This window comes from Streptopelia decaocto (genome assembly GCF_964273445.1).
Source record: "Streptopelia decaocto genome assembly, chromosome: 4".
NCBI classification, from domain to species: Eukaryota; Metazoa; Chordata; class Aves; order Columbiformes; family Columbidae; genus Streptopelia; species Streptopelia decaocto.
The window spans coordinates 2,855,447-2,876,772 of NC_138658.1; the positions used below are offsets into that span (position 1 = coordinate 2,855,447).

Genomic DNA, 21,326 nt, shown 5'->3' on the forward strand with positions numbered 1-21,326 from the left:
ATTAGACCAATTAGTGATGTTGATGTCAGAGGGAGGAACCTGAACTGGCCAGTTGTATGTAAGTGTGGATTCACTTCCCCAGTATCGATTTAGGCACCTACAGGTAGTGTTTAGGTGGCTTATTGGAACATCCCCTGGGGCTTTACCAGCGGATATTCACACTGGTTAAAATACACCAGCACTCCTAAAGCGTTTTAGAAACCATGCTGTCAACAGCTTCTGAATGCTGAAAGAAATCTTGACACCATCTGTCTAGTCAGGCACAGCCCAACCCTAATGAATCGCTTGTCCTCTTAAATTTAAACTAATTAAAATTTTATTTGGGTGATGACTGTTTGTCTTCAAATTTTTAAATATTGTTTTCCTGTTACTGCAAGAAACTTAAAGCTTGGTGTCGGTCTCTTTGAATAGCCCTCTATGGCAAATGTACTTAAAGATGTGCCAGCTCTGTTCTGCTCCCGTGTCCCCGGGGGCAGTTTCCAGGGGGTCCTGTTGATGAACTCCTTGAAGAGCTGGAAATTTGCTTTCTTGGATAGAAAGTCTTCCAAGCTCACGAAACTTTTCTGAAGAAACTGTGCAAATGCTCTGGCAAATACATTACTGCATGCATATTTGCAGTGGCTTTTCATATGTATGATAATAGAATGTAAATAAAAGGAATGGTGAATGCAATTTAAATCGTTATAAGAATTGTGTTTGTTCGAGCGTTCTGGGATATTTTGTGATGGATTAGTGTTATTGCGGCTTCTCCTAGGTACTTTTTAAAATAGGCCTTGTAAAGACACTGTCTACAAATTTATTTCCTGTTCACCATTGAGATAGAAATTCATATTGGCTATTTCTGCATGGTAAGCCTTAGGTTATTTTATACTTTATTAAAAAAAAAATCATAAGTAAAAGTACCACTTAGTTCAAGACAAATTGCATGCAACTGCTACTGTCTCAGGAATGCTCCGGTGCAATAATTTGGATACCTTCCTGTTTTACTAAAAAATGTCAAGACTAGGCCATGTCTCTCTATGGAGAGCATCATCACAGCTCATGTTGGAGATTTTGTGGGTATGTGTGGGCATTAGCTGGATGCATCTTGTGTAGTGAGACTGAGATAGCTCATTGTGCTAATGTTTAAACTGTTGTCATTAGACTTCAGAGTTAACAGAAGTGAAGAGGTGACAGATCTGAGCTGTCATTTGGGTCTTTCTGCAGTTCTGGGCACACGTGTGTAGCAGCTACACTTGGCTCATGTTTTCAAGATTTCCTGCTAGAAATAGTATTGTTTTTCAAAGTGAAGCTTTAGGATCAGGAGCAAATAGAGTTACAGCTTCTGGGATGAATTATTCTGTTTTTGTGCTTGAGATTGTTTCTAGATTTTTGTGTTCCTGTTCTGCTGCCAGTATTCAGAGTTCCTTCCACTTCATTACCGCTTCTAAATTTGTGACTAGTACACTGTCTTTTCTGTTGCAGATTTTTAAGGAATTGCTTAAAAAAATCCTTCTAGTAACCGATGAGGAACCTTCCTTCAAACTGAAGCACTCTCCTTTATCGGTATTCTTTCTTTGTCTTTCAGTTTAAATTCACAAGGCCTTGTGTTTCTTCAAAATTTGAATTAATCTTTTTAATTAAGATTTGGAGGTACAACACCAGCTGCCTCATTAAAATCTAACTAAATTAATTCCACTGTGCCTCCTTAATCTGCTAATTTTGCAAATCCACGCAAAAGCAGCAATCTTGTCAGACAAGATGAGCTTTTGTGTTTTGTTGCCTATGATTCTGTTTCCCTCCAGGGCCAGGATTTTCAGCTGTGCACAGTGTTGTTCTGTATCTCCTACCAGTGCAGTCGGGAGATGCTCTAGGGGACCTGCATGGTGTGGTTCTCAAATGTGATGTCCTTACGCTAAGGCTGTGAAAGAGGAGAAGCAGAGTTTCCTTGGGAAAGAGGAATGACGTACCCATTTTAGCTTTTTAATGATGCAATTATCTCCCATCAGCCTCTCCTCTCTGTGCAATGGGAGCCTACCCTTGGCAGTGGAGAAAGCAAGTCAGTGAAGCTTTATTTGCACCAGCACTTTGGTTCCTTCTCAGCAGCAACAAAATAAGTGATGTCATTTTAGCATTAATAATTAGGACGCTCTCCAAGGCAATTGTTGAGTGACCCATAATTAGTCTTCTAACTTCAGGGTGTCTAATCTGAGATGAATTAGAAGTGCCCCAAAATAGGTGTTTCTAAAGTGCCTCCAATTGGGCTTCTCAGTGTTACTAATTTTGAACCGCTCCTAAATGAACGCAGACTTGGCCAAAAAGTCCAAAACCAAAAATTCCTCAAGCGGGTGATTAAATCCCTGTGTTCCACCCAAATGCATGCCATAAATAAGTGACATACTCCTACCATGACAAAATTAGTTGAGAAGAAAAAAGACTCATGGTAAAACTTGCAAATGTCATCATTGTTATCATGGTGCGTGTAGGAGCCTTTTCCAAAAAGGGGGATTCAATACGATGTGAATAGATGAGTACAGGATGTTAAGGCTTATGAAAAACACGGTAAGTTTCAGAGTTTTGCATTATGTTGTTGGGAACTATTTCTTGCTGTTAAATTTGTAGGACGTCCTGTTTCACCAGCTACAATGCCGCCCTAAAATTATTGCTCCGTTTGGGGAAGGGAAATGAAATACGATAATTGGTTTCATTTGAGCCTCTGAGAAAAATATCATTCTGTTCTGTTCAAAACAGTGTAACAACACAAGTACAATTTAGAACAGGTCAGACAGAAGCTTTATTAACTATGAATACTGTGGGGAGATGGTTCTCTGTGGAGCCCACACCTGGTATTACCACAGCTCAGGAGTGGGGAGTTGGAAGTTATCACAACCCCTTAGCTTTTAGTCAAAAGGAACAATCTTTTAGTTAGGATAAATTTCTTAGCTAGGCCTCTCAAACAGAAGTAATTTTAGCAGCACAGAGTGACTGAGAAGAAGCAGGGCTAATTTAAACACATCCGATTTTTCTAAAGGTTGTAGCTGTAGTCACTAAGCAAAAGGGATGGCCTCAGTTTCAGAAGTTCAGGAGATGTGTTATTCACTATGTTGGCTTAATAACTTCTCTGTACCTCTGCTGAGAGTTCAGCACCTATTACATTTCAATTAACTTGTTCTCTATTAAAATACATTTTGATACATAATTCTGCAAGGAAGTGGGTTTATTATGGTTCTCAGTTATTTCTTTGAACAGAATGAGAAACACTAAAGATTCTGATTCAAAAAAAAGAATCAAAAGACAAACTGAGAGTTAGAATGGGGGTAGCAGGGAAATGGAAATCGGCTACAGCATGTTGGATGGATATTCAGAGAAAAGTTTAGCGAGTTATGACTCCTGGTGGAAACTGATGGAGAAATCACTGCACCACTAAAATCTGGGATTGCAAGTTCTGCCGGTGTGACTCTGCTGTGAACAACCTGAGCTGGGCTTTAGCTGCCCGGTAAAGCCTGGCCCTAGAGCCGGGCTTTGGTGCCGTGCCTACCAAATGTCCCGAGGAGGAGCTCACAAATGACAGGTGATGTACTCACCTGCACTTTGAACACTCAGCTGCGGATTTTCCTTCAGGAAGAGAAAATAAACCACTTAGTCATTGGAGCAGAAGAGAACCCAGTACTATTGCACGCTCTGCTCATAATTTTGTAAGGGCAATGAACAGAGGTGCCAGGGATTCCAGAAAGAATGACAGTGTTCTTGCTTGTACAATAGATGTTTTGGCAAAAAAAGGTTAAAAAATCATCCTGAACAGCGTTATTTGGGTGATACACAAACTTCCATGTAGCTCCCACTGAAAACCTGTTTAAATGAAGAAATGTGATTTTTTTTAATGTAAGAATAAAGTCCCTGTCTTGTTTTTAATAGCTAATCAATCTCAGATAATCCATCCAAAATAATTCCTTGAAGGCTAGTTACAAATTCTTGTCTTCCCTATCAGAGTTATTTGTTGCAAATAAACTATAATGATATAATTGTCTAAAGCTTAGGAAATTCTGCTCTACTATGCACTTAAATTATATTGCAAAACATAATATACCTGATAACATTTCAAATTTTTTTACACATTTTTTTACACATTTTGCCTATGCTTTCTTAATCTGGTGTAATATAATTAGGAACTTCTGGGTTTAGTGCTGTTTTATTTGACGTATCAAATAAATGCTTTGATATTAATTTTAATACTGCTGTTCTATCAACTTCTCCGTTTCCTACTGTGAAGAACTGTGGCTCAGTGCACATGGTACACAGCAAACCTCTGTGCACAGAATTAGGTAATAAAAAAGGCAACCAAACCAAAATTGAATCTTGGAAAACAGGCTGAGGCGTGCAGCTGTGCAGCAGGAACGCACTAAGTTCCTAAAGTAATTAATGAGCTCAGTGGTCTTAAGTATGTAGGAGGAATGGCTTTGTGTTATTGAGGTTGGAGTCTCAGCAGTGAAGGGGAAAGGGGGTGAATTTATAAGAAACACTCAAATGTTCTGAAATCCTGGGTTTTTTCTGACTCAGCTGGGGAAGAAACCTGAAACTGTTGTAAGGAAATTACCGACTGCACTACTTCATATTGGAAAATATAGAAAGCAAAAGATGGGCATCTCTGAAAATCGCCATCTACAAATCACACTGAGGGAAACACCAGGGCTTGGCTCCTGTAAGGGACCGTGTGTGTACTTGTGTTCATTCTTCTGTGTGGGTACATGAACTGAAATGTGTGCATGCAGAAATCCTGAGGGGGATCAGGACGCTGGGGTGCTGTAATTAAAGCTGAGCTGATGAGTATTATTAGTTGAAACCCCAGTGCTTGGGCTGAGTGTGAGGGTTGTGGAGATGCAGGGCCATGTCATGTTCCTTCAAGCCTGCTTCCACCAGCTATCTGGGCTTGTGCATATTTCTTCCTTTACACATATGGCATCAAAATAGCTTCGAAGCAAAGGGCAAGCTGTCTTTTTGCTGGCTGCGATAGGTGATACAGGTGATACAGGCCTGGCATGAGTTGGAGATAAGTCACAGAACATTCTGCACTTCTGAAGATGGAATCATAGAATCGCTTCCGTTGGAAAAGACCCTCAGGATCATCAAATCCAACCATAACCCAACTCTGGCACTAACCCATGTCCCTGAGAACCTCATCTAAATGCCTTTTAAACCCCTCCAGGGATGGTGACTCCAGCACCTGGGCAGCCTGTTCCAATGCCCCACAGCCCTTTGGGGAAGAAATTGTTCCCCAGATCCAACCTCAACCTCCCCTGATGCAACTTGAGCTGATAAGGTCTCCCCTCAGCTCCTGTTCTCCAGCTGAACCCCCAGGTCCCTCGGCCGCTCCCATCACACTTGTGCTCTGGCCCCTCACCAACTCCGTTTCCTTCTCCGAACTGTCTCTAGCGCCTCTATGTCCTACTTATGATGAGGAGCCCCAAACTGAACACAAAGCATGCTGTCACTTAGGGTGCAGGGGATGGAGTGGTTTTACCTAGCACAGCCCTGACTTTCCATTTCAAACAGCCGGGCAGGATAACGTGGTTAAAGACTTTGGATCTTATCAAAGGCCAAGGCTGAGGTTTTGGCCAGCACCTATGCCAGGGCTGCAATGTGGAGCGAGCAGGGGTGCTGCAGGTATCGCCCAGGTGCTGCCACACAAAAAGAGACCCAGATGGCTCAGGTGGCAGCTCGGCCAGGCTGAGTCTCCCAAAAAGTACCTGTGAGCAGCACTGGGCTGCCCTTTTCCTCCTGCCAGCCCAAGGTGTGCTGGTACCGTACCAGCACCTGTGGTCCTTGTCATGAGCTGCACCCCGCTGTCAGCAGGCAGTGCCCGTGACACACTTTCTGTTCAGGAATAGCAAAAACCTTCTTCACTTGACATAAAAATATAAACCGTGCAAAGCAGATGAGCAGCGTGAAGTTGGCAGGAGGGGCAGAGCTTTCACTCCTTGCTCCCAGACACGGACTGTGTGTGGATGAGGAGAAAATAGGCTTGTGATTGATGTTCGGTCCAGTGTCTGAATATTGCCGAACTTCCAAAGGCAGAGCGCTCAATTGATTTCTCTGTCAAGAGCTAGGCCAATGTAAAAATGGGGCTTGCAGCAGGATTTTTCTGTTAAAACCAGAGTTTTGAGAGGCTCATTATGTTACCCTGGATCTTAAGGCTGGTTATCCCTTTGGTATCCCTGCGGAAGCTGAGGTACTTGGAAATATAGTCCCTGGAGTATGCTTAAGATTGTAATAAATTTACCAGTCCGAATCTAAGTAATTTTAACTCGCTTTTCTGAGCTTCTGGCTTGCACTAGTTTTCTCAGCCATCAGGTGGAGAGGAACATTTACAATTTATTTTAAATAAAATGCAGTTGTGTAATTTTGATTATGGGAGCTGAGAAAAACACCCAGTATCATGAGGAGGGTGAGTAATGTTAGCAACACTGCTAATGCTGATAGATGTTAGAAGATAACGGAAAGCAGATGGCATGTCATGATTATTTTTTTTGAGTACTTTGCTTCTTCATATTTCCAATGTAGCCCTTTGAAGAACATTACCTGAATTTGAGCATTTTCCTTCTCTCATTTAAAAAATAGGTGATAACAATAATGATTGTTTTCCAAGCAGAGACTGTGTTATTGTCACATCTGGTAATGTCACCGTGTGTTCCCTAAAGTGTCTCTGCATGCATGCAGAGATTTATTTGGCACTTGAAAGATGTTGCTTTGCATTAGCAGTGAGCATTTTATTTTCAGCTTTTCCTTCCCTCAACTTTTCCCAAAGAAAACAGAAATTGTAAGGACACATGGCATTGACTTCTAAACCATGGCACACCTCTGGGATTATTTGGCTTTGTAGCCATGCAAAGCTCATCGCTCCACACTTGAAATGAACCTCAAGAAGTAGTTTGGGAAACAGAGGTGGTCCAGGAGGGACACTGGGAGCCAGTTCCTGTAAAGAGCAAGCACCAAAGGGCATTTTTGTTGCTTATGAACTTTACAGACCTCAAAATAGACTCTTTCTCAGCAGTCGTGTGGTACTGGGAGAAAACAACTAAGTACACAGTCCCATAATCAATTGGGAAAGGAAAGAAATGTCAGAGACGTGCTGGCAGATCTATGCTATCCCAAACCTGGCAAATGCAGAATTCAATCTAGAGCTGAGCGTATGGAAAGCTTGAACGGATCCTGTCTGCACCATGAGAGGTTGTAATAGACGTCCAAGGAAATATTGTGTTTAGAAGGCAGAGAGATACGGGTATAGCTCTTTGAGGAACTTCATCCCAGCTGTCAACACAGCTTTTACAGTCAAAAATGAATAAATAAATAAGGAAGTTTTTCAGAGTATGCCATACTACTGAAAGAACTGCATTCCCAGGGCTGATGCTGGTGTAGACATGTCAGTAAAGACAGGCTGGTGTCAAGATTCCACTATGTACAACTAATCCACTGAAACTTCCCAGGGGAAGCTCAGGGGTTTCTGCAGGGTCAGTACACTCAGCATTTTGGCAAGCTCAGCAGTTAGAGTTAATTACTTTGTTAGACCTCGATGCAGAAAGACAACTTCTGATTTGCAATTGGTTAAATATGGGCTATTGTGCAGCATCAGATTGCCATAACTAAAGCAAAGAAATGTGTTTTGGAAAGAGGGAAAAAGTTGTTTTATCTGAACCGGAAAGATTCTTTGGTAATTAGCACCGTGCTGGGACACCTGAACACCTACTGCATAGCTTACTGAGATTTTAAGTCTCAGGGGCAGTTAAAATGTAGAATGGACATGCAGGAGAGACACTCATCACTTCCGCAGGTCTGGCCCCAAAAGATGCAAACGAGTTTTTTTCAGCTGATGTCTGGGTTACTTTGTTGTTTGTTTGTTTGTTTAATTTAATATACACAGAGGGTAATTTGTTTCCACTTTTCTTGCCTGTCACAGCATGTGGAAATATTCCTGCAATAAACATCGCTTGTTTCTCATCGCAAACTGACAACTGAGTCACCAAATTGGTTGGTGCTATAAAGCTTTCGGGTAAAGCTGCACCCTTTCTGCCTTGACTGTATGAAGGAAGCAAAATGAGTATTAATGGAAGTCAGAAACATCTGAGAAGTCTTTGTGGTTCAAGAAACTTTTTTAGCAAGGTTGTGAAGCAAGTGCTCAATTACACCTATTTGTTTTTTCCTGAACCTGTGTTATGAAATCTGCATCCCTCCCAAACTGATGTGTATTATTATAATGTGTTCTGCTGATTTTATGCTCTGAAACTTTCAAGACAAGCATTAGTGCTTTAAAAACTCAGTTTTATAATCCGGAGGTGGAAATTGCTCATGAGATTTAAAATGAAGTAAAATACAACCATTTAAAAGTGTCTTAATGAAAAGCAGTTATGACGGATGCGACACAAGAAGATAAAAATAAGGAACAGTTACTAGGCCACACAAGCCCAAAACCTGATATCCAAATAACTGTTCCAACTGTGATTCCTGTGAAGAGACTAGATTCCCACATTGTTATTTTTCACAGAGTAAAACCCAGGACGTGATGAACACCTGCAACATCAGCCCTCACAGATGAACTAAATGAGAATTTTTCCTTTCCTAGGATCACTCGCATCATTAAACTTTTATTATTTGAAGTTACTTTTTCTTCAACATCAGAGAGGCTTATCAGGTTTATAATATAAACAAAATATTTAACTTTTTTGAGTGAATCTTTGCCTGTGTATTCCTTAATGTGAACTTTGGTTTGTATGTTAATAGCATCCCTGAGTTTTTGTATCATTTTCCATTAGTATGTTCACTGTATAGAAGAACAAGTTTAATTTTGCTTTGTGTACAACCAAACCACCATCAGCTGCTGTAGACCGGCTTCTGTATTTTATAAGAACTAGTGGGATTATTCAGAGCCAACTCCCTACCAAAATGATCTTTCTTTACGCAGTGCAGTCAAGAGGTTGCGCCTGATCAGGGCTGTCTCGGCTCTTTAATCCATACGTATTGGGAGAATTCAGATTACGTTGACTGATTGACTGATCTTCCTTTGAGATTGCATTAGTCTGTTCAGTTAGGACTGTATAAAAGCCTCTCCAAGAAGATTTGTAGCCTTAATGAATTTTGCTTTTAGAGTTGCAATGATATGGGGTAAATGACAGTCTCGGTAGATAAGCGATCTGTCATGGTAGATAAGTGATAGATCGTGGGGTCTGAAGTCAGCGCAACTGCTCAGATATACACCTGCTGAATATGTAGTTCTAGATAGGTAGAAAATATGTATTTTGAGAAAGTGATACGTCAAGGAGTGGCACATCACTTATGTATCTATCAAGTTTCTTGTGCTGCTCTATCTGAGTTCTGATCTCCATATCAACTGGTACACGTGTCAGTGAATGAAGTTAGAAGGGAGGGTTCATCTCTTAGTCTCTGTGATAATGCCTCGTGAGTTGTCTGCATGATCGACAGTGGGTTTGAAGTTTTATCAGAGAACAAATTGATGGGTGGACATAAATTTACATCAGTTACATGTTGTTAGTTTTTGCTAACGGTGCACTTTGCTCTAGTGTTTATTTGTGCGAAACATGTTTTAATCTAGAGTATGAGCCCAAGTTACTTTGCAGTTAGTGTTAATAAAAAGAGTCATTTGTCAAATGGAATAAAATGAAGCTGCTGTGGGAATAATTAAGAAACAGTTAATTGAAATGGAAAGGGACGTAAAGAAGTAGCTGTGAATCTAGCGGTGACTGGGATGCAGGAGAAACTGGCAATAGTTCATCAAAAGTCAACGCTCCTCCTACAACCTGCAGCGCTTCTCAGTGACTCGTCCTCAAAACACATAGAGCACCTCTTGCAGAATATGTCAAGGGAGATTTTTTTTCTTCATCTGCCCTTGTAGTGCAGTGTATTCATTATTTTCTCGAGGTTTTTCATACTGTTGAACAAGCAAGTCAGTTTTTTCTGCGGTGTGGTACAGCCCCGTACGAATGCGACACTGGGAATGCACCAGCGGTGGCTGCCTGGCCACCCGTGCCACCCAGCAATCACATTGCAAAGGTGAGATTTTGCCTGGTAACAAATATCCAGCAGATAGCCAACACTGGACTGAAGAATAAGGGATTACAACCCTAAGGTATTTTCTGGCAAGTTACAAAGTCATTGCTGAAATACAAGGCCAGACCCACAAACTGCTTCCCTTTGTTTGTAAGACTGAAGCCTGAATTATTCATAGAGTGGGGACTCTGAGCAAACTGCAGAAGCCAGCGTGCTTAAAGTGATTAATGGAGAGTCTGAAGCGGTGCTTTATGATGGAGATGAGTCATTAACGAAACAGACACGCTAACAAGCGCGGGAGAGGGTTTGTGCGGGAGGATGGAGGAGCTGAGAGCCTGACCAACAGAGCTGGTTACATCTCGGTGCTCCCAGGTGTTCAATTTCAGCTCACAGCTGAAAAAAGAGACATATAGCCTCATAGTGCGTGATGAATATTGTGATGAAATACAATCACATGCACTTCAATGGGATTAACGTGTTCAAGTGCTGCAGGGTGTCCTGTACCTTCAAAGAGGGCGGTGTTAATTCTGTGTTCAGTGGGTTGAGCGTGTCTCCAGCCACCATTCACAAGGCACTTAGCTTTCAAATGGGACACACTAATTGAAATGTATTTCATAGAAGCACCCAAGATGTACATAAGTTCTGTGTATACAGATTACACAGCTCATGGGGTTCACAACCCCATCTTCTGTGTTAATTCTGTCTTCTTTTTTCATTAAAGTTTAGAAGATAGATCAATTTTAATGTGAGGATTTTTCATTTTGCTGGAGAAATGGGCAAATGTTTTTACATTGTATTCACATAAAGGAATTAGTATTAGATTTGAAGCCAGTTAAACAATCATGAAAGAAAAAAAATATTTTCTTCCCAACTCCTAAATATTTAAGAGGCTGCTGAATGATCAAAGGTCCCTTTTCGGATTTTAAGGCGACAAGATAAAAATGAGTTTAAATTCTCTACCATTTGTATTTGTGACAGCCAGAATATGAGAAGCACAGTGGAATGCTTGAAGTCCTCCCACGTGTGCAGTGCTCACTGAGTCATTGCACTGATCCAAGCCCAGTTAGAACATTCACCCCTCCTATAAACGTTTGGCCCAGCTCAGCTGGGAAATGGGAGCAGCACCCACACAACACAAAGCACTGGAGCATTTGTCTTTCTCACAGGGTAATCAGCAGCAGTATAAAAAAATAACTTTGGTGCTGAAGGGGTTCTGTTCTGCAGTGAAGAGTCATTGGGGGAACATTGTCTCCAAAGGTGGCTTTGGCTTACATAAATCTTTATTTCCATAGGATTGTTGGAATATGCATTAGGAACACACTTTGTTGAATGTTGTCCCTTTATGTGTGAATCTTAACGCTGCTATTGCATTGAGGGTACTGTAGAAGAGCTCTCTTCTCACTGTTTTAATTGGGGAAATTACGGATGGATAAATGCTGAGTCTGTCTATCTCGCTGGAGAAAAATGGTTTGCATCAGATTTCAAAGATGTCATACCTTAGCATATTAAGTAGTTCATTCTTTGACGCTCTAAATGCTTTGAATGTCTAAAGCTAGTTCTTGATTCACTACAATGTTGTTTTAGTATTAAATATATGTAGAAGCCTTTATTTCCATGGAACTAACTACTTGCTTAAGTATATGGCTGAAAATCTTTTGCTGAATCAGGGCTCATAATAGTTTTAAAGTGTAAAAATGAAGTTCAAGTAGATCAGATTTTAGGCTTTCATAAGTAATGTTATTCCAAGCTTCTCTTATCAGATTGCTTGCACACAGTATATATCTGTTGTCATTGTTGCAAAGAACGTGTTGATTTCCTTTCCCACAAGACTCCATTCAGAAAAATGTTTCAGAATATTTGTGGTACCAGCTAATAATCTGTGAACGGCTTTTTGAGGATGCTGGGTGGTCCAAGGCACATCCTGGCAGAAGCGTCTCCTGTTGAGGTGAATGTAGCCCACTAAGCATCCACACTCTACTTATACATGTTTGGAACATTGCAAGCATAGGAAAGATTAATAACGTTAGAGCAGTCACTGGTGCAATTTCCAATGCCACCGCCGCTCTTGGATAATTCTTGCCAGATGGGCAACTAAAGCAGAGAATAAGAACCAGTCGTTTTTTTGCCTGCTCTTACAGGGATGATGCGTGTGTCTAACAGAAATCACTGCTATTTTCAGTAGTATGGTTTCTCATTGACTCTTTTTGTTGAACAATGCTTATTATGAAATACTACACATGTCAACTGGCTTTATGCTAAACCGCTACAAAAATTATCATACTTGAATGACAGCCATTGAAGTACCCCTATGATGAGAATGCACAGATACTTATCGTCAGATAAGTGAGACAAAATTATTTGGAAATCACGATTGAAAGATGATGATATAGTGTGCTGCTGAATTTCATTTAGTTTGCTTGTTCATGGTAAACTGCATTTTCTTTTAGCTTTGTATTCTACATAAGTATTTTCTAGTATGGCTCATTTCTAAAGTGGCATTTACACATAAATTCAACAGCTGGGTGTCTAACTGATATTGCTTGAGCATTTGCAAACACTTGGGCATCCAGCTGTGGCAGTGATGCAAGCGACTTGTTTATGTTCAGTTCTGCATGGGTGATTCTCAAGATCTGGCTCTCATTCTTATCTAAATGTTCACCAAGCAGCATGTGCAGAGAAAAATCTTTATGGCTGGTAGCAGATATGTTTTTGCATTTGTTTTCAAACTACAGGGAGTCATATCATAGCCACACATCCTTTTTTGAAGCAGGGACTCATCCTGCCAGTGTTTTTTGCATCATCCTCAGTACTGAAAATACAAAAGAGCTCCATCATAGTGAGAACCTAAAAGCTGAGAATGTTGTATTGCTCTGGACAGCATATCAATGCTCATTTCAGGAACTGCGAATGTGACTTGTACGAGAAAAGTGTAGGGATTGCAATTAGTTTGCCACATGTGTTCTCTCAGTTCCTCCTCTGGTTTAATGGAGCACCCTCATCTCTATGGAATAAGCTTTGATAATTATTCTCATTGGCATAACATGCATGAAATGATTCTTTCTCAACTGCATCTGAACTTTTGTAAATCACGTGTACCTGGCTGTTATGCCATGATTTTGAAGAAAAGTGGTTTGGTTTTGGTTTTTCTATTTATCCCCGAAGTAGAGGGTGTAATGAGTGCAACTGCTAAGCAATATTTCACTCAAAACTGGCCGACAGAAATTAGTTTTTCCTGCTGTTCTGGATGCAGTGACCAGAATCAATGCTTTATGTCAATTACAGTATTTTGTGTACTGTGCGTATGCGTAATTTTTTCCTCTGGGACGCTTAAATATGAATGTGGCAGCGGCTGGAGTGCGATTAGAGCCCCTCTCTGAAGTCAGAGACTGTTTCTCTTCCCTTGTGCTCCTTGTGACCATGGGACCAACGGTTTGGTGTGAATTGTGGCCATTTCTGATGCCAGCTTTGCTGTGACCCCCATGCATTCCCAGGGCAGAGCGCACACCCCTGCTTGGCAGCTGGAGTTTTGGGGCACTGCTGGGGTTAATAATAGAAGGGAAAGTATCATTCCAACAACTCTGACAACTAACTTTCTATGCTGCTTTGATAGTTCTTGTGAACAAGCACAACAAGGGTAGGGGATGCTCAACATTTTCCTAACTCTGCGGCATGAACAGAAAGAGCTGGTTGAGTTCAGAGAAGGCTGAAATGAGTCAGGATAAGTCTTTCCAGTTTCAAATCCGTGCTAGAGGGAGAAAGGGGACAGCATCCACTGGGAATACTGGTACTAAATGTTAGTGTTGGAGATTGAGGTTAGACACCAGGAAAGATGCTAATGGTAACTTTAATTAAACATGGGAATAGATTGCCTGGGGTTGCTGTGGAATATTTTTCACTGGAGGCTTTTAAGTTGGTGTTTCCCAGATATCTATTTGGAATGATTTGGGGAAAAATAACAGTAATGGTGCCAGGAGAGGAGGGGTAATAAAAACAGATACTCAAGTACTATATTTATATATGATATATATTTTATATATATATATATAAAAAATATATATATAAAATATATATTTATATTTATATATATTTAGATGCTAGTCCTTCAGGAGTCTCCTCACCTTCTACACCTTACTACGTAAACTTAATTAAATAATTCTTTCCACTTAGGTAAAAATAATTATTTCTTATTCTACAGGAGAGGAATAAGCTGAAGAGGTGTTTGATGTTTGTGTTTCGTGCCAGTGGACTAAGAAGTAATCTTTCCCCATGCAGGTGAAAGCTCTGAGTAGTTGTATACTGGCTCCCAGATGAAGAGGGAAACTCCAGGAATATAAGTATTAAAATGCAAGCTGACTCTCTAGTCTTTTGTAGTGTTTGATCTGCTGCTGAATAGATTGCAATTGCAGGAAATGCTCCTGAAACCTTTGTTGTTCATATAACTGTTGCAGGAGCTTTTCAGAGCAAGTGCTGGTTTCTTCCTTGTAAGAAACATTTCCAAATTCCCCAGCTAGGTAAAGTGCTGTAATAGGTTGGAATGGAAGGAACGCTTTAAAGAGAGATGCTCGCTGATAATAAGTGTGCTAACATCATGTCCCGTCAATTAATTACAGCCTTTGAAGGTGACCGTGCAACCATTAGTGCTCCTGGCAGCTGGAGAGTGAAAGCAAATGAGTCAATGCTGATGGCGTTAGCTTATCCCTTCATGCTCCAGAGGGAGAAAACGCTGCCCTTTCTTCACTCCCTATAGAGATCTTTCTTTTAAAACATCCCTGGAAATGGCTGAAGTCACTACGTAATGCTTCAAGAAGTCTGCTTATGTCAAGCAGTTTTAAATAAAGTATGGTAAAATAACCTCGCAGCTTTGACTGGGACCGTGCTGTTTAAAATCATCTTTACTCACTTAATGGAGCCAAATGCAAAGAAGGCTGTTCATTTCCATGCTGGCTGATATGTACCATTGCTTACAGTTCATGTGGTCAGCCACGTTAATGTATCATTAAGTTCTAGCTTTATTTAATGAAGACAGAACTCGGGTATCATCCTTGGAGGCTGTTCTTGGTGTTGAGTTCATACGGATTGTGACTTTAGGGTGATCTCCCCTTGCCTGTATAAATGTTTTAAGAGCTGACACTTTGATAGCCATGTTTATTTACCTCAGAATATGGAATCACTCCAGAAGGAATTAGTCTCCAGTAATAATGAGAATATAAATTACTGTAAGATTCTTTCAGCATTCATAATGGAAAAAAAAAAGTGTTACTAGACAGAGAGATAATAAATTATAATCCTTAGATCAGCCAATAAATTACAATTACAATGCTTCCTTTTGAAGTCGCTTTTGTCTGTGACTTGAGATAAAATAATTTATTTCTGATGGCAGTAATTTGGCATTGGAAGACACATTACTATTTTATTGTAAAAGTGGGTCATTTCACACTGTCGCACACACTGCTGAGCAGGATTTTTTCCCATAGTGAAGGAGGTGGGGGTCAACACTTTGGAGCCATTGCAGCAATTAAAATTAGAAGTTCCACTTAACATTCTTGCGGCTCTTGTAGACCGGTTATTACATACCTGTTCCCTGAGTCTGGGGCCATTCAAATGTACCACTTTACAACGATGGGACGCTGGCTCCCCTTCATTTCTAAACTGACCTAAGTTGCTCAACAAAATGACCCAGAGCGATCATGCTTCACACCAAGATATAGGCAGGGACTTGCTTTTTCTTGGGGGAAGTCTTGAGGTACAAGCAGAGATCCTCACTTGACCATTCTTTTAATACCTTGTTTATTGCCTGAGTTGTAATTTTCCCCTTTTAAAGTGTTTTTCCTGTGAAAGATCTCATGGTCCTCAGTTAAAAACTGACTTCATCTCAGAAGCTTTTGTTTAGCTTTTCAGATCTTCTAATAAAGGGCTTTCCCTCTGGAAGTGACCTTTGATATGTGTTAAAAACAGAAATGGCAGCTTTGAGAGAAAAACGTGTCTTTCATTCTAAGACAAGAAGTGGCTGTTGGTTGGTTTTCCTCCTGCATAAATGAATTGGGATATGGAATCATTGATCATGAGAGCATCTCTTTGTTTTAAAGGAGGTAAATAATAATATAAGGTGTACATTGGATTGCTCTGTGTTGCTGGGGGTGGTTGTTTACTCTTGTGAGTAAACCTCAGAGGAAAGCTACATCAGAAGCAGGGAGAGCCACCATTAAAAATCACGTCATCTCCTATGCTATACATTTAAATATAACAGATGTGACTGAGTCCCATCATTCTCATCTGAACTGCAGTGACATCCAGGTGGTGTTTGTGTCACTGCTTGCAGCTGGACAAGGGTGATAAGCCTTTCCCAGGCAAAGGGTTCCCTTGATGGCGTGGTTTATGATTTACTTCGTTTCAAAAAACCTCGGTGTTGTGATTGATATCGTATTTTACTGGTGCTGCTGATTGTTTTATTTGAAGCTGTAGAGGAATCTCCATGAACTCGCTGAAGGAACCTGGGAGATGATAACTTGAACCTTTTTTAGGCATTTTGTCTCTAATCCTGATGGACAGCCCAGACCCGTGGCAAAGGTTGCTAACAGAGTAGGAGCTTTGAAGCTTTCCTTTGAAATTCGACTGGCAAATCTTTTTCTTCATCGTTGCTAATGGTCCTGGCAGTTTCACTTGCCATCTGTTCTCCTGCTCCAGATAACATGGAGCTGCATGCTTTCATCCTCGTGCAACCTAGAGACTGCTTTTGGGCACGGTTTTACTTGATGTACTGATTGTTAGCCAAAGCTGTTCCTTAATGATAGGGGGAAACAGAATTTAAAGTATATTTTGCATTAAGTGGGAGAACAGTAGACTGGAGCTGTAGGTCCTTAGAGTGGATATGTGAGATAGAGCGCACAGCTTTAAAACTTGCATCACACAGTGTTTAGCTATATTGATCAAAACTGATTGAGATTGATGCTACTTCTCATTGAAAGCAAATAGGCATAAATACTCCTAAAATATTTTTTTTTAGAAGATAGGGAATTAAATATTGCACATCAAATAATCTTAGGAGCTCAAGCATTTTGATAAGACAGGGCAGAATTGTAATTTGGCGCAGTTTTTCTGATAATTTCATGCTTGAAAAGTTACCTGTCATCTTGAACATCCAAAATTATCAGTTCTTCTGGAAGACACGAGTCTAAATAAAGATATTAACAACATTATTCATCAGTGTCCCTTGACTTTCTGGAATTTGTCCATGTTATCTATGCCATAGAGCAGCGCAAGGTGTTAACAGGTAGCAGGTACTTGCCAAACTCTTCTCTTTAGTGACCAAGAACAGAACCCGAGGGAATGACATATTATTTTCTATTTTCTATTTTGTGTTAAACTCGCAGAGGTGATTTTCAGGTTTATCTTCCCTTATCCTCATTTTATCTATATCCTAACTTGAATTTAGCATCACTATCTTGTAAATTGCAGATTTTGAATAATTACCTCATTAGTCTGGTTTCTGACTTACTTAATACTGTATTTCTGTCTATGCTATCACCCTGCAGGGTTTTTTTTTTAAGTCAATTTCTTCCTGAGTGCCTGTAATTGTTTTTAGTGCATTTCTGTCTAGGTTGGCAACTGGTATATATCAGCATAGCCAAAATAGTTCCACTGAGCTAGTCTGCCTATTTTCCTATCCATCTCCTTCCCAGCAGTCTTTGTTCTGGCAAAACTCATGTTTCTTCTCTGTGAACTTCTGTAGTAACAACTACTACTGGAATTGGCCTAATTGGAATTTTTTTCCCTTTTAATGTGTATGTTTCAGATGGTAAATACTATGTATAGTTCTAAGGCAACACTTAATCTTATTTGGCAAGTTATTCCTCACGCTGTTGCAATCCCATTAATGCCAAGAGGTTCTTAGGAAAATTGCTATGTGAAATAGAAGTGCTTCTATAACGGTCAATAAGAGATACCCAGAAAAAGAAAGAAGAATCTGGGTATCAGGTAGTGCCATGTGTGATGTACTAATACTCCATAGGGTAACATGCTGGCTGACATAAGAAAGCATATAGAGGTGTGACCCATGAAAGGCAAAAAGCTTTTATTGATACAGTTAGGTTCCAAAACTGGAGGAAAAAAAGCACATGCAATAGTCTGAATTACAATTGTTCTCCCTTTTTTGGCCACTTTGAGATGCGGTGTGAAAAGGCTTAAACTGTAAAATAAACCATGATTTATGAGAAGATTGATTTGTCTATAACATAAAATAGTAATTCAATTCTATAGATATCTTTGTGTGTCTTGATACTCCCTAATTCCTTTGGCCTGATTTACATCTGCTTTTGCATACCTGTGACTATATTCCTCTGAGTAACTAAACAGAAATTAAGTCACAACTTACTTAATTTGTGCGAAACTGTGTTTCGCAGACCATTCTCTTAAGAAGCAAAAACCCCTTGTTTTGGTTTGCTTCTTGACTTGACCAAAGCATTTTCTGTGGGATTAAAATACTGTCCAAAGACATAGATGAGGGTGGTGGTGGTACTGTTCTTTTGTTCGGGTTGACTTCTTGGCCTGCTCATTGCAGGAGAGAAATGGGATATCAGCACTTGAGCTGTTCAGAGAGATGATAGTAGTTGTTCTCATGGATATCCTTGGGAAACATGGAGAAGATCTTCTGGAGCTGATGTCCTCTGGCTCTTCACATCCTGCGACCAAAGGACAGGGCAAAGAAGTCAACCACTGATGGGGAGGAAAGATGTTTTGGGATAAATGACAAGGCAAGCAGTACAGCCTGTGGTTTTTATTTTTCTGTTTTAAATGTAGAATGAAGAAGGTTTCCTGCAGGAAGGAATGGTGAATAATGCAGATGTTCCTGTGGATCCTGAGAACGAGGCTTACGAAATGCCTCCGGAGGTAAATCCGCGGTGGGTTTTGCTGTGGATGCGGGTGGAGGAGGACACGGCAAGGGCTGCACGTTCGGGTTCCATCAGCCTGGCACGGGCTGGGGCTCTGAGCTGCACAAATGTGGTTCTTTGGGCCAAATCCCCAGAGGCACGGAGCTGGGAACCAGAAAATCCATTGCTTTTTGCCAGCGAGGGAGTTTAATGGGAAAATACGACGTGTGTTTTCAAACATTTCTGAGTAATCCACAGTAAACTTGTATCTTTTTCTTACGTCTGATAGGGAATATGGGGAAAAATTGTGTCTCCATAGATTGCTTTAGTAACTTGGTCATTCATCAAAGCATCACGCTTTGTAAAACACAATAATTCATTATTATACTCTAAAGTTAATGCAATTATGGGAGTCAATTATTTTGTTGAGTTTTATGAACCTGCTATCTAAAATATTGCTGCAATATCTGACACCATAATACATGGGCAGTTTTAGGGGAGCACAGATAATTAGGCTGAAAATGAGAGGATTGTCATTGGATCCACTTGGAGTAGAACGAGCAGGGGAAGTGGGATGTATGTATTTAAAATATTAGTAGCACTGATTTCTGCTCTCCTCATCAGGAAGAGTATCAAGACTATGAACCTGAAGCATGAGAGTCCTTTCCTTCCTTTATATCTCCTGAAATCCACTGACTACTAAAGACGTCCCATCCTGTACAAGTGCTGAGTTCCAATGTGCCCAGTCGTAACATTTTTTTACAGTTTTTACGGTGTATTTTGAAGTCTTCCATCAGCAATGATTGGAGTATCTGTGACTGTATCCACCTTGTTTCAGCATTTCCCTCCTGCTGAAATAAAAGCTGGTTGGCAGGGTCATTGTTGTGCTGTGGATATTGTGGCTTCAAGTTTAAAAGTTAAAAAAGAAAACATTAAATAAAAACACCTAAGTGTCTACTGCTTATTTCTAACTCTGTACATGTTTTGTTGATAGGCTGTCAGTAATTTGATATTGTTTATGATACAATTATTATTTGTTTCCTATGACCATTCTTTCTGTGCAGAGATGACTTATTGTGAGAGCTTTATATATACGTGTATGTATTATACATATAAAAAAGGTAACTGAGCATGAACTATGCACCTATAAATATTAGCTGTTGAAAATTTATTGGTTTGTGATGTGTTTTATTAACTTGTGTCTGTAAATAATAGTGTTCAACGGAAGCCAATAAAATGTAAGCCATTAAAAATGAACTTCTAAAATAGTGATGATTTACAACTCTTTCTTTCATCTCCAAAAGCCCACGTTGAAGCATTTGGGCTGTGAGCTTCCTGCGAAGGATAAAACCAGCAAACACAGTCTGTACGAAAAACTGGGTAAAGAATGAGGGTGTTGGGGCTGGTACCTCAGCTGGAATAAATTGTTGACAAAATAATTCATTTGTAGTGCTCACAAACTTTCTGTTGAGAACCTGAGAGGGAATGAAGCCATTCATGGGTTGCAGCAGATGATGAGGAAATGGTGAGGCCCTTTTGAATAATTACTGTTTGGAGGTTGTTAAAGCACTGGGATATACAGGAGGGCAATGGATTAGCTGGAATCAACTTGTCTTGTATAAAGTCCCATTTAGCAAAAGTACAGTCTACTGCCTGTTTTTAGACATGATAATTTTAGTTACTATCTTGCCTGGATACTTTCCCATATAGTAAAAGTGAGATGTTTTTACTTCTCTCATGTTTTATTATGTTGTTTTGGATGAAACGTTGCCTCTAATCTGAATGGTACAGTGATTTTTGTTGAAGGTTCTCCAATCCTGAGTTGGGATTTGGCACTTCCTTCCCAGGCAGTCTTTGCAGTGTTCTGGGTCATGGTTCTGATGGCGTGAACATATTGGTTTCATGGTGCTTAGAGAACCACTGCTTCAATTTCCCATGTCCCAGACGCATATTCCTAAGGAAGTTCATTTATTTCACAGCAATTGCCATCCGTCTGGTTTTTTTCAAAGCAATTAAAAATCCCCTTGATCATTTCAAACAGCTTACAAATATTTTTTCATGGGTAGTCAAATTGCTTGATGGAGCCTCAAGCCCTGTGCTCTTCTGCAGAAATCTCTCACGATAACCTGCAACAAGCCACTGACACTTTGCAGTCTCCTTCAACAGGCAGCATGTCAAAAGCATCTCCTGACTTGGACATCTTTGAACAGCACTGCAAATAGCAGTCTAAGTACAATATGTATTTCCATTCTTCTTTTTCTCTTCCCCAGCACACAGGTCTTGACTGCTCTATCGTTTCTCTACCAGGGAACCAAATTAAGCTCTTGCATGTTGCAAATAAGCCGTGCACTTCTTAAGTATGCTGTGGAGAGCAGTGCGTTGTAAAAACCAGTAATAAGAATAAATTGGTTCCTGAGACTGGCC

The 21,326-nt window shown here is 40.2% G+C and overlaps 1 protein-coding gene across 1 annotated transcript in view; it reads left to right on the forward strand.

Annotated features, from left to right (window-relative positions):
• Positions 1-20,139, forward strand: part of SNCA (synuclein alpha) — a 50,497-nt gene extending 30,358 nt beyond the window's left edge. The window contains exons 5-6 of the mRNA XM_082051011.1: positions 18,832-18,921; positions 19,527-20,139. Coding sequence (XP_081907137.1) covers positions 18,832-18,921; positions 19,527-19,559 — 123 coding nt within the window. The 3' untranslated portion in view covers positions 19,560-20,139. The remainder of the gene's footprint in view (positions 1-18,831; positions 18,922-19,526) is intronic.
• Positions 20,140-21,326: the final 1,187 nt, after the last annotated feature.